Source organism: Prionailurus bengalensis, chromosome D2, assembly GCF_016509475.1.
Source record: "Prionailurus bengalensis isolate Pbe53 chromosome D2, Fcat_Pben_1.1_paternal_pri, whole genome shotgun sequence".
In the NCBI taxonomy this organism is placed as follows: Eukaryota; Metazoa; Chordata; class Mammalia; order Carnivora; family Felidae; genus Prionailurus; species Prionailurus bengalensis.
The window spans coordinates 86,133,265-86,149,599 of NC_057351.1; the positions used below are offsets into that span (position 1 = coordinate 86,133,265).

At 52.8% G+C, this 16,335-nt stretch overlaps 1 protein-coding gene across 1 annotated transcript in view; it reads left to right on the forward strand.

Annotated features, from left to right (window-relative positions):
* Nucleotides 1-5,189: 5,189 nt before the first annotated feature.
* Nucleotides 5,190-16,335, forward strand: part of PPP2R2D (protein phosphatase 2 regulatory subunit Bdelta) — a 52,733-nt gene continuing 41,587 nt past the window's right edge. Inside the window, exons 1-2 of the mRNA XM_043597900.1 lie at nt 5,190-5,385; nt 5,496-5,588. Of these exons, the coding sequence (XP_043453835.1) occupies nt 5,379-5,385; nt 5,496-5,588 (100 nt within the window). The 5' untranslated portion in view covers nt 5,190-5,378. The remainder of the gene's footprint in view (nt 5,386-5,495; nt 5,589-16,335) is intronic.

The window sequence follows — 16,335 nt, forward strand, 5'->3', positions numbered from 1 at the left end:
GACTTTGGCTCAGGTCATGATCTCGCGGTCCATGAGTTCAAGCCCCACGTTCGGCTCTGTACTGACAGCTGGGAGCCTGGACCCTGCTCTGGATTCTGTGTCTCCCTCTCTCTCTGCCCCTCCCCTGCTTGCTCTCTCTCTCAAAAAAAAAAAAATAATAAATAAGCATTTTAAAAAATATTTTGAACACCTGACTTAGAGGCACCTGGGTGGCTGAGTCAGTTGGGCACCTGACTCTTGATCTCAGCTCGGGTCTTGATCTCAGGGTCATGAGTTTCAGACCCACGTTGGGTCTCCATGTGGAGCCTACTTTAAAGGAAAAAAAAAAAAGAAAAGAGAGAAAGAAACTTCAAATGATCCAAAAAAACCAAGAAATGCATAGGTGTGGGTGAATGTTGATTTAGAAAGGAAAGATCTTCCCCAAGGGTGTGTGTGGGTTTCCTCCAGGCACCGGCACAGAGATGTGGGGTCTGGTCACCTGGAGGCCCGCGCTGTCACTCTGTTGCCGCAAGAACGCAAAGGGCACAGAAGTCCGAGTGGTGGGAAGTCCCTCTGCCGCCTCTGAGCCTGGATGGAGGCATGGCGGGGCCACACGGGACCTGTGGGTAGCACCGGGTCGGGGGGGACCCCGCTCCCCGCTCACCTCCTCCCTCTCCCACATCAGAAATGAGGCGAGGTGGCCGCAGGAGCAGAAGTGAGTCCCCGGAGCCCAGGAGGACGTGCTGGGTGGCACCATGGCCGTGAGAGTCAGTGGCCCATCGCACGGCCTCACAGGGAGGTTGGTGGGTCGGGTACCTAGGACTAGAGATGAGCTGCTCAGATCCCCCCCAGGATTGCTCCCTAGGGCCCGGCAGACACACCCACCCTATTCCCATCATCTCTTCCCAAGGGCCACCTCTCAAGAATCTCCTGCACTTCAGCCCCAACTCAGGACCTTGGCCTTGGCTTCGCAGAGACCCTGACCTGCCCCCGCCTCCCCTGTCTATAGCACTGTTGCTCACTATATTCAGGTCCAAAGGTGTCAGCCTGACAGCAAAAGGGGCGAGTGTAAGCAGCCCGGGCTGGCTCGGTGCAGCTGGGAAGGAGAAATGAGCCGGCTGCTCTCAGAGATCTGTGTCACGGAGCACGATATGGCAGAAAGAGGGACAGGGACATCCTAGGGAACCACCAGAAACATCTGTGCTCCGCTGTCAACCCTCACGGGAACACCAATCGGCCCCCAGTAGAGCTTAGGGCCTGGGTGGGGCCGCCGGGACTGGAGTGCCCTTCACAGTGACCACCGGCCCCAGTTTGGTCATAGGGACTGTGTGCCTGATGCTCTGTGTCACGGGCAGCCTGCGACCGGTCGGAGGCCGGGGACTTGGTGTGAGCCCTTGGGAGGGGCCCCTGGCCTCCCACAGCACCTCTGTGACGGGGCCAGTTTCCACCAGCAGTCCAAATCCCAAGGTGCTCGGGTCCGAGGTCTCTGAGGAGGACAGACCTCTGGGCGAGGCTCCGACACAGCTCAGAACAGGGCCCGGTGACACAGTGCGGTGGTCAAGCAGCCCTAATGTCAGCCGGGGGCCCCATTCCCTCGGGGGTCTTGTTACATTTGGCCCAGTCCCCAGTTCCAAGACTGGCAGCCGAGAGGCCCTGTGACTACAGAGTCAGGCCCTCCCGGGTGAGCTTGAGGGTGGGCCTTGAGGAGCCCGGGGCGCAGGGTCCCCTGGCACACCGTCCTCCCGCCACCCGCTGTCCCCATCCAGAAGGCCAGGCCAGTGTCATGCAGGAGGCTCCAGCCTCATCCAGGCCCTGAGAGTCCCCTTCGCCTCCCCACACTTGTCACTGCCCCCAGAGACACAAACAGCATCCTTGGAGGGTACGTGGCACCAGCTGTTAGGGGAAGGTGCCACCGACTGACGACAACGCACGGCTCTCTCCAACGACTTTCTCAATCTAGGCTCCTAACATAGCGATTCTCAAGGTGGACAACCTCTCCACTGGACATGGCTGAAACTCGGGCAGGGTGAAGTCCCTTGTGCTCTGCAGACTTTCTAAATCATGTTGGGGGACCCGAGAGCTGCCCACAGAGAGTTCTAGAAGGTTCCCGGCCACTGGTACAAGGCCCGTGGCTGCTGTGACACACTGGGGCTGGCTGGGGTGGGGGCTCGTGGCCACAGTCCCGCACCCACCCGCCTGCTCCGATTGGAGCCTGAGCGCCGCACACGTGCCATCACCATCAGGGAGACCACAGACTCGGGGCGCAGGGGGCCGGGAGGAGGACGGGCGAGCGAAGGAAACAGCAAGCCTGAGCACTGGTCACTGCCCGCAGGCGCTTGCGATCGGGACACACTGGCAGCGCCGGAGACGGGAGATGGGTTCTGGCAGGTGCTGCCCGTGGGAGCGCGGTCGGTCCCCCCACCTCCCCGAGTGGTGGCTTCGAAAACACCTTCCGCACAGACAAGCCTGTCGTGTTGGCACGTGCTCACCTTTGTGTCACGATGATGTGACACAAATACAAGTGGCGGCGTCACGGGTGAGAATCGCTCACCCCTGCCACTCGCACGCGTCCGCGTGACCCAGCGTTTGAGCAAAACGCCTGGGCTCGCAGGCTCGAGGCACCGCAGGAGGGGCAGTGGGTGGTAGTTTCCTTTTGCGGCCACAACAAATTGCCACGAACCACCTGGTGGCTCCCACCTCTGGAGGCTGAGAGTCCCTCCCCCACACAAACTCCCTTCTCCCCACCCCCCCCCCCCACCCCCGCAAAGCTGGAGGCTCTCCGAGGAATACAACTACTTCCAAGGCCTTTCGAGCAGCTGAAGTCAGTTCCCGGTGGTTGATTGTAGGACGAAGGTCCCATTTTCTTGCGGGCTCCGAGCCGGGACTGGTCTTTGCTCCCACAGGCTGCTTGCATTCCTTCTAGCACTTTCCACGCGGCCCCTGCCAGCAAGGCAGGTCAAGTCCTCACACACTCGGAAGCCCACTCTATTCCCTGCTCTATCGCTCTGCCTCCAGCTGGAGCCAAGCCCTCTGCTGTTTCTGCAGCGTTCATGTGATTGATCGGACCCACACGGGTAATCTCGGATGACCTTCCTGTGGCAAAGTCTGTAACATTAATTACATCCGCAAAGTCCCTTTTGCCCCATCATGTAACGTAGTCCTTTGTTTTTTTCCTTCCTTCCCTTCCGTCATCACCTGGAGAAAAATCCAGGGAAGAGTCAAGAAAAACGGTGGGATATAGCTCAATGCCTTGCCGAGCTGCTGTAGTGATGGGGGCGTCAGGTCATAGGGTCAGGGATGTGTCTAGCGGCTTTATTCATAATTTCCCAGACTTGGAAGCAAGTAAGATATCTTTGGGTAGGTGAGTGGGCAAATACATTGCGGTCCCTCCGGACCATGGGCCACTATTAGCGGTATAAAGAAGTTATTTATGAAGCCATGGAAACACATGGGGAACCTTAAATGCATGCTACCTAAGTGAAAAAAGCCAATCGTAAAACATTCTGGAAAAGGTAAACTATGGAAACAGTAAAAGGAACAGTGGTTGCAGGGATGGGGGCGGGGGGAAATCGGCAGAGCCCAGAGGATTTTTAGGGCAGTGAACCTACTCTGCACAATAGTGTCACGGTGGATATAGGTCGTTACACATCTGCCCAAGCCCAGGAACACACAACATGAAGAGTGAACCCTTAAGGACTTTGGGTAATAATGACATGCCAGTGCAGGGTCATCGTTGGGAAAATACGCACCATTCCTTCCGATGCACGATGGTGACAGTGGGGGTGTCGTGCAGGTGCTGGGGCAGGGGACACATGGAAAGTCTCTGGACCTTCCTTTCAATATTATTTGTAAACCCAAACAAACTGCCCTCCAAAATTAAATATCTTATTTTTATTTATTTACTTTTTATTTATTTTTTGAGAGAGAGAGAGAGAGAGAGAGAGAGAGAACGCAAGTGCTGGAGAGGAGCAGAGAGAGAATCTTAAGCAGGCTCCATGTTCAGTTCAGCCCAACGAGGGGCTGGATCCCACGAGACCCTGAGATCATGACCTGAGTCGAAATCAAGAGTCAGACACTCGACTGACTGAGCCATCCGGGCGCCCCAAGTCTTTTAAAAAAAAGAATCAGACATGCGATTCCAGCCACTGTGCTCGGACAACGACAGAGCTGCGTGTGGCGCCTGGCATCGAATGGTAGGATGAACAGCCCCTGGGACACACACACACATGGGGGCTTCCCATGGCCACTCCCTCCAGCCCGGCTGGCCGCCCTGAGCAGCCCAGGGAGACCAGAACACCCTGCACTTGAACAAGTCTCTAAATCTGATGCAATTTAGACCGGAAGACTGTGCTCCCTGCCAACAGGGCAGGTCTGTGATAACTCTGAGCTAGCCACTAAAGCTGAACTTGAAAACGATCCACAGTCAATGTTGTAAATGGTATTTAGTCGCGGAAATCTAAATAAATCAAAGAAATTTAAAAAAAATAAATGTATTCGGGTAAGAACAGTTAACAGGTAACTTCCTCTGTGATTTCTTGCAAACTTTTGAGACATATAGTCTTCTTTAGACTTGGTGGAATATTAGATATATATTAAACTAGACTAAAGATCAATTTATTGGTGCATAACTCACGCAAAATAAACTGGACCCACTTGCAGTGCACAGTGGACACGGAGTTCCCGGGGCTCGCGCTGCGTCTGAGGACTGTGATCAGCAGTCCCGCGGGTAGGCGGGCGGGGAATAAGTGCGCAGGTGCGGTGCGCCCCAGGTGCAGCTCCCAGGTGCTCCGCCCACCGGCCGCAGAGCGCGACCTCCATTGGCTGCTCCGCCCGAGGACCGAACTCCCATTGGCCGAGGTGGATCCGACTCGCGCCGGGGGCGACGGCAGCTTGGGGCCCTTCGCGTGACCCGGCGAGAGAGGAGTGAGGCTAGTGGCGGCCTAGCGGCTGGTCTTCAGGGACGCGCCGGCCCCGGCACCCGCCCCACCGCCCTGGAGCGCCCCGCTCCGATTCAGGGCGGGGCCCAGCCCCGGCCGGGGTGCGTGGTGGGCCCCGAGGCGGCTCGCGCAAGCGCAGTAGGCGCGCCCCATAGCCCCCGGCAGCCCTCGCGGCCGCACGCCCCGCCCCGCCCCTCCCCAGCGGGGGAGCCTCCCGGCGGCCCCGCCCCCACCCGGGCCCGCGGAGGAGGCGGTGAAGGATGACGTCATCCAGCGGGGCGACGGGCATTGGGCGCCATTTTGAAAAGGGAAAAAAAAAAAATCCCTCCCCGGCGGCCGCGGCGGCGGCGGCGGCGGCGGCGGCGGCCGGGCTGAGGTGCTCGGCAGGCAGCGGCGCGGCGGCCGCCTCCTTCGTGCGCCGCCGCCTCGGCGCCCGCCCGCCCGCCCGCCGGCAGGCCGGCCATGGCAGGTGAGGGGCGCGCGCGGGGCGGGGCGGGGCGGGCGCGGGGCTCCGGGCGGGGGTCCTGGGCGGGGGCGCGGGGCGGGAGCGGGCCCCTGACGCGCCCGGTGTGTCCGCAGGAGCCGGAGGCGGCGGCTGCCCCGCGGGCGGCAATGACTTGCAGTGGTGCTTCTCGCAGGTCAAGGGGGCCATCGACGAGGACGTGGCGGAAGGTAAGGCCGCGCACCTGGCGCGGGGGCGGGCGCGGCTCCTTGGGGGCAGCCGCGTCTCCGGCCCCGGGGACCCCGTTCTGGCGGCCGCGCCGGGCCGGGGGCGCCGAGGGCACCGCTCGGAGCGCGGAGGTCCGGCCCCCGGACAGGGAGGCGGCCCCGAGGGGTTATGTAAGGAAGCCAAGGTCACAGAGCCTCGCGAGGACTCGGGTCTCCGGGGTGGCGTGTGGGTGCCTCCCGGCGCCGGGGGCTGCGGAGGTGCCTGCGGGAGCCGGGTCGCGGCAGCGGCTGGGACGCGGCGCTGGGAGGGTCGGGAGGCCGCCGCTCGGGAGCCACCTGCGCGGGCACCACCTGGGCGAGCCGTGGTGCCTCGTTTTCTTCGTCTTGGAAACCGGTCGGCTGGGCTGCCTGATCCTCGCGGTCGTTCTGTAAGGTTCTAGCGTCGTGGGCTCGTCGCCGGTTCCTTTGCTCCGGCGGTGTCCTAAAGCCCCCTGCGTTCTGCGTGGTTGTTTCCTGCATCGAAGCCTGAGATGAGCCGGGGGGCACAGCGCTCGGGTGGCGGGCGGCGGGCCGCGAGCGCTGCACGGCTCCCGCCCCCGCCCCCCACCACGCCGCCCGGGCTCTTCCAGTAGGGACGGCCGTTCTTTCCCGGACGTGATGTGTGGGGACTCGGAAACTGGACATCCCAGGTTTACAGGCTTCGTTTTAGGGGACGTCGTGAACCTTTCGTCTGGTGGGGTGGCAAGGCCTTGTCTTTGCCTGAAATACACCCCCCTTGCCCCAAGCGTGTGTGCGGTCGCGTGTGTGCTCGCGCGTGTGCTCACCTGTCCCGATCTTGGGCCCCTCCCACGACCCTCTGCTCCTTCTCCCCTCCCTGGTGGTGTGACACCGGGAGATGTGTGGCCCCGAGACTGACAGAGTCCAGACTGTTAGGCAAAACTGCACTCGAAGAAATTGGTGAAGATGTGTACGATTTGAGGATGGAAAGTTGGTGGTTTTATGGAACTTAAATAACTCACCGGTTGTGCCTTTTATATTCACTTAAGATATATTTTTATTTTACTTGGGCCAAGTGGGTGACAGTTAAACTTAAAATTTTTTAGCAGGAGCAAAGCAAAACGTGTTTGTTTTGGGGGGGGGGGAGCCTAATGCCTGTTTTAATTTCTGATTTTCCTTTTCTGAAGAAGTTCTGACAAACGGAATGAGTTTGTCAAATTCCGACTGAAATGGTGTCTTTTAAGTGTGACGTTACACTTTGAGAATGGTGGCCTTAAAAAACTTGGCAGAGGGGCGCCTGGGTGGCGCAGTCAGTTAAGCGTCCGACTTGGGCCAGGTCACGATCTCGCGGTCTGTGAGTTCGAGCCCCGCGTCAGGCTCTGGGCTGATGGCTCGGAGCCTGGAGCCTGTTTCCGATTCTGTGTCTCCCTCTCTCTCTGCTCCTCCCCCCTTCATGCTCTGTCTCTCTCTGTCCCAAAATAAATAAAAAACGTTGAAAAAAAATTTTTTTAATAAAAAAAAAAAAACTTCGCAGAGATAATTTTGCTGGTTGAACGGAATCGGGACTTTTTTGCAGTTTTAAATCCCTACTTTAAAATTTGGAACGTACCTGGAAGTTTTGCGTGGCACGTTATCTTTTTCTGGTGAGATTTCTTTGTGGTAATCACTCGGGAATTTTTCGGTCCGCGTAGGTGTTGGGAGCTTTTTCCTGTGACCCACACAAGCTTTGGCCGGGTAATCGGTCAGCGCGAACACTCTTAGAAGTCTCCTTTCTGTCGCAGAGTGGGGACGGTGTCTGTCGAATTGTATCCCTTGCGCACAGTCCGTGGTGTAGGAAACGGCATGGCTTCCAGCTAGTGGTTGTGCAGCGCGAAGAACCGAGCTTGTTGTGTCCGGACTCAACCAGCACGAAGAAGGTGCCGAGAGGAGGTCACTGAGGACGGGTAATTTGCAGGAGGCCGTCGTGCGCGGAGGCTTGGGTTCGAGAACTCCAGGGCGGTAACCTTTATGCGTTGAGATTTGTGGCTCGCGCCGTTTGTCCTGGTCCGGGCTCTACCTGGAAGCGCCTCCGTGACCCTGCACTTGTGCATCTTTGGTTGAGGTGGATGGAGGCCGGGGCCTCGCCTCACTTGCGTGAGAAGGTTCGGGGCTAAACACTCGAGTGAGTACGGGGGAGAGAGGCTTTTGCCTTCCATTTCGCTTTTTTTTTTTTTTTCTTCAACGTTTATTTATTTTTGGGACAGAGAGAGACAGAGCACGAATGGGGGAGGAGCAGAGAGAGAGGGAGACACAGAATCGGAAACAGGCTCCAGGCCCCGAGCCATCAGCCCAGAGCCCGACGCGGGGCTCGAACTCGTGGACCGTGAGATCGTGACCTGGCTGAAGTCGGACGCTCAACCGACTGAGCCACCCAGGCGCCCCTTAACACTTTATTTTTTAATTTTTTTTTCAACGTTTATTTATTTTTGGGACAGAGAGAGACAGAGCATGAACGGGGGAGGGGCAGAGAGAGAGGGAGACACAGAATCGGACGCAGGCTCCAGGCCCCGAGCCATCAGCCCAGAGCCCGACGCGGGGCTCGAACTCACGGACCGCGAGATGGTGACCTGAGCTGAAGTCGGACGCTTTAACCGACTGAGCCACCCAGGCTTTTTTTAAAGATTATCTTTAGGTAGTCTTCACACCCGCTGAGGGGCTTGAACTCCAAACTGCGAGATCAGGAGTAGCCTGCTGCGCCAAGTAAGCCAGCCGGGCGCCCGTCTTGGTTTTTCAAACTAGTCGTGTGTGGGACTCGAGTCACCACCCCTGAAGAAAGTATCGTACTGTGTACAATGCAGCGGCTTTTTCTTTTCAAAGCATGGGGTTCTGCTCACGCGCTCAGCTCCCGGGAGCAGGAGTAGAGCTGGGCTCGAAAGGAAATTGGCAGTTCTCCTACTGGTGACAGGATGTGGGAGTGACAGTCACTGCTCCTTCCCCTGCAGCAAGCTGACGTCTTGCAGGGAAGCCGTCACCCCCTGCGGTGGAATTCTCGAACTTTAGGCCCAGATGAGCGGGAGTCAAAGAAGTAAAACCCAGGGGGAGTTGCCAGAGGAAGGGAGAAGAGACTGCAAAGCTTGATGCTCTAGGCAGTGGCTGCTGTGCGGAAGCTGTTGGGTATTTGTCACGTTTCCGCGTGTGGTGTTTGGTCACCATGGCCCAGTCCCTGGGCCCTACAGCCCCTCTTGCACGACCTCACTGGACGGATGCCTTTGGCAGATGTCACGCGACATCACGGTCGTTGGCCGGCCCGTCTCCTCAAGCTCGAAGGCCGGCTGGCCCCACACACGCCCCTCGTGGAGGACCCGGTCTGCGGTGACGACAGCTACCAGACATCGAACGCCGGTCACGCACGTTCCTGAGACTGCGCCGAGCTCCCTGGGTCCGCGAGTCCAGTCTCCACACCGCCCTTGTTCTTCCCGGTTTCGGATGCAGAAGCCAAGGCACGGGGAGGAGGGGGGCACCGACCTTGGTCAGCAGCCACCGTGACCGCAGCCAGGGTTTGAAGCCAGGCCGACTGGCTCCAGAGCCCACACACGCAGGGCTGCTTCGGTGACCATTAGTGGCGGTGCCGATGCAGTCCTCGAGTGGGGTGTGGCTGCCAGCCTCGGGATTGCTCCTCCTAGAGCTCAGGGGAGAGCTCTCTGGCAGGAATTGTAGGGAATTGCTTCTGAAAGCAAATGAAAACGAGATGCCTTTAAAGGAGGCGCCTGTCAAAATGTCGGAAGCTTAGTAACCTTGGTTAGAAAACGGCCATTAAAGAATAGATGTCACAGAGATGATACGCTGGTCAGTGACTGAAGCACCTGCGCACCCAGCCAACGATGTGGTCATTTTGCCTGCCAGGTCACCTCGACGGGATTGGAGCTGCCTTCTTGCAGGGAAGGTTTGGGTCTTGCTGCCTTTGCCTGTTGCTTTTCTAGACAGACGGGGGGAGGGCTGGAGGGGGGCTTTGTGATGAACTGTTATCTGGTGTTATGTGTAGCTTTTTTCATCATGGGTGATTTTACAGGTTTTCTTAACATTTATTTTTTGAGAGACAGCATGAGCAGGGGAGGGGCAGAGAGAGAGGGAGACACAGAATCTGAAGCAGGCTCCAGGCTCCGAGCTGTCAGCACAGAGCCCGACGCGGGGCTCGAACTCACGGACCGTGAGATCATGACCTGAGCCGAAGTCGGGCGCTTAACTCACTGAGCCACCCAGTGCCCCTCACGTGTCTTGCCTTTTTACTTGATGATTTTGTTTTAATCCATGATCTGGTCTGTGGTCTTGAATTGGACGTTAATCTTTTTCTGAAAAAATAATATTAAAAAATACTAAAAGATTTATCTTTAACTCAAGTCTGGGGAGTTACATAAATCTTGTGGGTATTTGGGTGGTGTGGTAGGGCCTTTCTAAAGGTGTTTATGTGGCTATATTGTGAGACAGAAAGAAACCTTTAAGTTGGGGAAGGGAAACAAAAATTAAGGGCACTAGAACATCAGTATAAGATGTTAGTGTGTTTTCTTGAATATAAGATACATCTGATTTCAAAGATGTTAACTTGTGGTAAACTGCTCCCTGGAATCAGTGAAATCCAGTATTTGTGAATGCACAACGTTTCAGTTATATTCATTATTTTTAGAGTATTGTGGGTTTTGTTTTTCCTATGTGCAGAAAATGAGCATTAAGTATATCTATGTCATTGAGAAAGGCCTTCAGGAAAGCACCTTCTGGGGGAAAGCCATCAAACAAGAAAACGATCTAGTAGCATTCTTGCTGTTTAATTTAGTAGAGAGCTTCATGGGGAGATTCTGCTATTAGGAAATCAGATGTGTGTGGTTTTCTTAAAATTAAGGCATTTAATATGTTTATGAGTACAGCTACATTGTAATGCTTCTTAAATCAGGCTGCATGTTCAGGAAGCTGGACTGATCTTAGTTATAATCAGATAGATGTAAGTGCATAAGATTTACAGTAATATGAAATCATACGCCTCGATTTTTTTATTCCTTGATTTTAAAAGTCTTGTTTTGATGAGTTCTGGGTTTAGCTCACGTCTGCCATTTGTCAGGTGTGAAGGCACTTTCTGAACCTCAGCTCCCTTGTCTAGAAATTACAGGAGAAGGTTTTTGTCAAAGTCAAACGGTATGCAGTGCTTTTGTTACCTGTAAAGTGTTGCTTGAATGTTAAGTACGACTGTTAATTAACTCATTTATTTTAAGGTCTTTGGGTTGGTTGTAGCTAAATTTAGACATAAAATAATAACAGTTTCTTGTTTTTTCCTGACCTCTCCCCCATCTGTTCATCCACCCTGGATCCCTTCGGTTGGGTCTAACCTGGGTTTTTCCATTATTATTCAGTCCTCCTTTCTTGATCGTATTTTTTTTTTAAGTTTATTTATTTATTTTGAGACAGAGAGCACAGGCAGGGGAGGGGCAGAGAGAGGGGGATATAGGATCTGAAGCAGGCTCTGTGCTGACAGCAGAGAGCGTGACGTGGGGCTCGAAGTCACGAACCGCAAGATCATGATCTGAGACGAAGTCAGATGCTTAACCGACTGAGCCACCCAGGCATATTTCTTGTTTATGTTCTGTGTCCCTTGCTGAGGTTTCTTGCCCAGCTTAGGATATACTTTCTGTTTCCTGTCTACTTTCACACCCTACCAATCCTTACCACATTCCACTTTCTTTATGAATCACAGCTCAACCACTTTTTTTTTTGTAGAATTTATTTTTTATTTAGTGAGAGAGAACAAGCATGAGCAGGGGAGGGGCAGAGAGAGAGAATCCCAAGTTGGCTCTGCACTGTCAGTGCAGACCCCAACATGGGGCTCGAACTCACAAACTGCGAGAACATGACCTGAGCTGAAATCAAGAGTCAGACGCTTAAGTGACTGAGCCGTCCAGGTGCCCACCTGCTCAGCCACCCTAACACCTGGTATTGTGTCTTAGGATGTGACCTTTCTTTTTACTTAGCATGTAGTGGTGTTTGGCATTTAGCAGTGTCCTCTTGTTCTCCGGTTTTATCATGTGTTGGGCTTGTCTCTCCAACTTGTGACTCGGTGTGGAAAGGCATTGGTACAAATCCCTTTTCAGCCCTCCTACTAGCTTTGTGTTTACTTACCTTCTTTCTGGCTTTTCATCTGTAAAACAGAGGTGGTATACCCTGTGGCCATTACAATTTGTTAGGAAGATTCCACATAAATGCGGGGAAAGCTCTGGCAAACAAGCACACAGTAACTAATAACTGTGGAAACGTTCTCTTACGAGACACTCCTGCAAAGGAGAGTAAGTTGCTCCATATTGCCCCAGGGAGCCCATGTAAGAAGGGTGTTGGAGGGCTGGCTTTGGGCTGTCTTCATCTGACACTTGACCAGTGCCCTGGAGGGCTGCTTCTGCTGCTGCATATTGGAGTAGAGAAACCCACTTCCTGCCTCGAGAAGCCCTGTGTTGAGACAGACTAGCCCTCACACCATCCCGAGAGCAGAGCCGGGACGGGGATGGGGACGTGCCGGAAGTGCCCAGTGGTCCTTGGGTGGGGAGTGACGGGGAAGAAGTCGGGGGGTGTTGGGGGGGGGGCGGGAGGGCGGTGGAGAGGAGATTGGAGAGAGCCTGGTGCCTTCTGGGAAACCTGAGCACTTGTCCAGGGGCAGAATGGGAGGGCCAAAGATTGCTGGATAGCAGCCTCAAGCACCGTGCTGAGAACTTGGAATTGTATTTTGAAGTGATCGTGATCACAAGCCTTTAAGACTGTAAGCTGAAGAGTGACATCAGCTTTACCTTTTTTAGGAAGGTCACTCTGGCCTTGGGAGAATGGTTGGTGATGGGGTAAGAACAGAGGCCAGTAGGAAGTTGCTGCGATAATAAAGGCTGGAAACGTGGGCTTACTCTAAATCAGAGGTCTGCAAATTTGTTTTTTGCAAAGGGCCAAAAAGTAAATATTTTGGACTTTGCAGGCCCGTCTGCTCCTGCTGCAACCACTGAGCCCAGTCTGTCTGCCTGTGTAGCTGGAAAGTAACTGCAGACCCCACAGAACAAGGGGGTAAGGTGGTGGGCCAACATCTCTGTTGAAGCAGCGGAGGCTGGACTTCATGTGAACCTCAGGTTGTAGTTTGTCAGCCTCTGTGCTAACATCAGTGGTCCTCAGTCTTTGGTCCCAGGGAGATCAGAGAGCTTTTCTTTGTGTGGGTTTATGTGTCAGTACTTACCAAATTTGAATTAAAACAGAAGAACTTAAAATACTTAGTTCACTTTAAAATGGTAATGATCTATTACATGTGAGCATAACATTTTTAATGAAAAACAACTTTCTTAAAAGAAACAAGATTTAGTGAGAAGAGTGGCCTCTAAGTATAGGGGTTAAAACAGGACTGCTGGATTTTCAGATTCTCTGCTTCTGTGTTCAATCTGTTGAAATTGTTTTGTGGAAATACAGGAAGAAAATGTGGCCTCACACTTGAAATTAGAAAAGGAAAGAATGACTTAACAGCCTTTCCATGTAATTCTGGATATTCTCTAATACTGTGGCAGAACTGGACACGTGATGATTTCTTCAAGTTCAGTTGTGCTTTGGAACCTGAAACCATATCATTGAACTTGTATTTCCTGTTACATTAAAATCCCTTACTCCTACCTTGTACTTTGAGTGGCTCTCTCACTCCGTGTGTGATTTGGTAACATCATGTCTTGGCCGTTTGGACCAGTTATACCAAATACTGGTACACTGGGTTATTCAGACCTTCAAAATGTCAATACATTTCATTATAAAAGATCAAAGAAAATCACATTTGTTAATGTCACAACTGATCTCCTTAGAAAAGTCTTGAAGCGGGAAGCTGTCACAGTGATGTGAATATTAACATTGGCAGCAAATGCTGTCGGTTGTTCTCTGTGAAATGAGAGGCTCCCTTTGTTCATTTTCAGGAGACTTTCCTGAAAAACCATAGTTGGTGAGTTGTTCTTTCAGATAAAAACGGCGTTCCGTCAAATAAGTGCCTAGTTCGGCCTGCAACAGTCAGCCATGCATGTGCTTCTTGAGACGGTCACTGTGCTTGGAGATGCAGCAGACGTGATTTTTGCGTAGTGCCCACTTCGCCACAGAGAATAGCGAAAGGACTCCTACCGGAGGGTTGGGATTGGGCAAAATTAGTTTGATCAAGGTTGTTCCCAACCTGTGGGACTAGCTTGCTGGCTCTCACGTGCGTGTGTGAGCCGAGCGGCTCTCTCCGTACGGCGTGGCTCCGCAGCCGCGATGCACATGGAGGCACCGACAGTTTCAATCACCGTGGCTTTGGTTCATCCACGCAGGTGTCACAAAACCAGTTCTGTGCTCGGGGACCCCTGGGATCCACAGACCACGCCTTGAGAACTGCTGCTTTAAAGTAAGGTGTTAGCAGCAGGAATGGCGGGGCACGTGTCGAGAACTGCCCTTGCTCATCTTCACTGGATTTTATTGTTTTTGGCTCAAAATGCAAAAGCAGAACGTTCATTTTTTAAAGAAAATCAAATGATACGGATGTGTAAAGAGTAAAAGTGAAGTTTCCTCCTACTCTGCACCGCTGTCCAGGAATCCTCCCCGGAGGTAACTACCCTTAACAGTGTGTGTGTTTTTAGACCATTTCCAATGCCTTTATCTATTATTTTCTACTTTAAAACTTAGTTTACGTATAGGCAGTTTTTCGTTTCGTTTTGTACAAAATGCGGATCCTGTCATAAATACTGTTTTGCAGTTTTTTGGCTGTCACTGGTGTGCAATTGAAGGTCTTACGCTGACCCAGCTCGTGCTGAGCCGTGTATGTGCTTGAGCTCATTTGACCCTTGCAGCAGCCCCTTGAGATCTAAGTGCTACTGTTGCCTTTGTTTTATAAATGAGAAAATTGACTCTCAGGGAAGTTGGTTCGCTTTGCCCCAGGTCCCAGAGCTAGTGGGTGCTAGAGTCAGGATTCAGAGCCCATACTCAGTATTTTTAACCATGCCGCCTCGCGGTATAGCTCTGTTTGGTCCCTTCTGATGACTGCACACCATCTCGTCACACAGATTCTCTTGTTTATTGAACTAGTCTCGTTGGTGGTCTCCGTGTTCGCTGTTTACTGCTAAAGATGCGACAGCACATTGTCTGGGCCCCCACCTGCCTGGGCGAGCATTTCTGTGGCTGGATTCCTAGGAACGGGCACACTGGGGAAGGCTCCTTGTTTACGTTTTGAGGCCGCCAAAGCACTCTCCGAAAGATGCATCTTATACCTCCCCCCAGACTTCTCCTTCCTCCTTTCATGCTGAGAACATCAGTCTTTTTAATGTCAGCTATTTTTTAAAAACTGTGTTTTAGAGAGTGTGCGTATGCATATGTGAGCGGGAGAGAGGGAGACGGAGAAAGAGAAGCTCAGGCAGGCTCCGTGCCCGGTGCGAGCCCGAAGCTCGACCCAACCCCATAACCATGACATCGTGACCTGAGCCAAAATCAAGAGTCGGATACTGAACCAAATGAGCCACCCAGGCGTTCCTGATGTTAGCTATTTTAATGGCAAATCTAATTTGCATCTCCTTACCAGTTATGCAATTAAGATTTTTTTTTAAATGTTTCATTTTTGAGAGCATGAGTTGGTGGGGGGGGGGGGGTGGGCAGAAGATCCAGAGAGGGCTCTGAGCTGACAATAGCGAGACTAGAACTTACGAACTGTGAGATGACCTGAGCCAAAGCCACCCAGGCAGTTGAGATTTAGGTTGGGTTTAGGGTTAGGGTTGCAGTTGAGATTTTTTTTTACTGGTGATTTCTGTTTCTCCTGTGAGTCATTAGATCACATTATTCATCCATGTTTCTACTGAGGTCTTTGAAAATCAATTTTTTTTTAAGTTTTTTTTTTTTTTAATGTTTATTTTTGAGAGAGACAGAGCATGAGCCGGGCAGGGGCAGAGAGGGAGGGAGACACAGAATCAGAAGCAGGTTCCAGGCTCTGAGCTGTCAGCACACAGCCCGACCCGGGGCTCGAACTCATGGACTGTGAGATCATAACCTGAGCCGAAGTCAGACGCCCAACTGACTGAGCCACCCAGGCTCCATGAAAATCAATTTTTAAAAGCTCTTTATACGTTATGAATATTAATCTCTAAATATTTATTGTAAACATTGATTTTTTTAATGTTTAAAATTTTGTTTATCCATTTTGAGAGAGAAAGTGCAATCAGGGGAGGAACAGAGAGAGAGGGGGAGAGAGAATCCCAAGCAGGCTCCATGCTGTCAGTGCAGAGCCAGACACAGGGCTCATACCCATGAACCGCGAGACGATCTGAGCTGAAACTAAGAGCTGGGTGCTTAACCAGTCAAGCCACCCAGATGCCCCAAACCTTGAATTTTAATTCTTCTGTCCCCCCAGTTCGTATACGTTCTACCTCGAGTTCATTTAAGGATGCTGACATTTGTCTTTTACAAGGGGGATTTTTTTTGCTTTTGGAAATTAAGGAAAGTCAGACCTGTGTGTGGGTCAGTCTCGGTTTAGGAGAGGAATGGTAAGTGGGACAGGAAGAGTGACTCATAAATTGAACTTGAATAGAAGCTGGAGTCCAGAGCCCAGCTGCAGGGACAACCTTGAAAACAGAAATCCCGATAAGGTTTTTGGACTTGCTCAGAGCGTGGGACAGAGTTTAGTCTATTTCATCTACACCTTCGTCGATCAGAAAACCACAACTAGGGGCGCCCGGGTGGCTCAGTCCGTTAAGCATCCAGCTCTTGATTTCTGCTT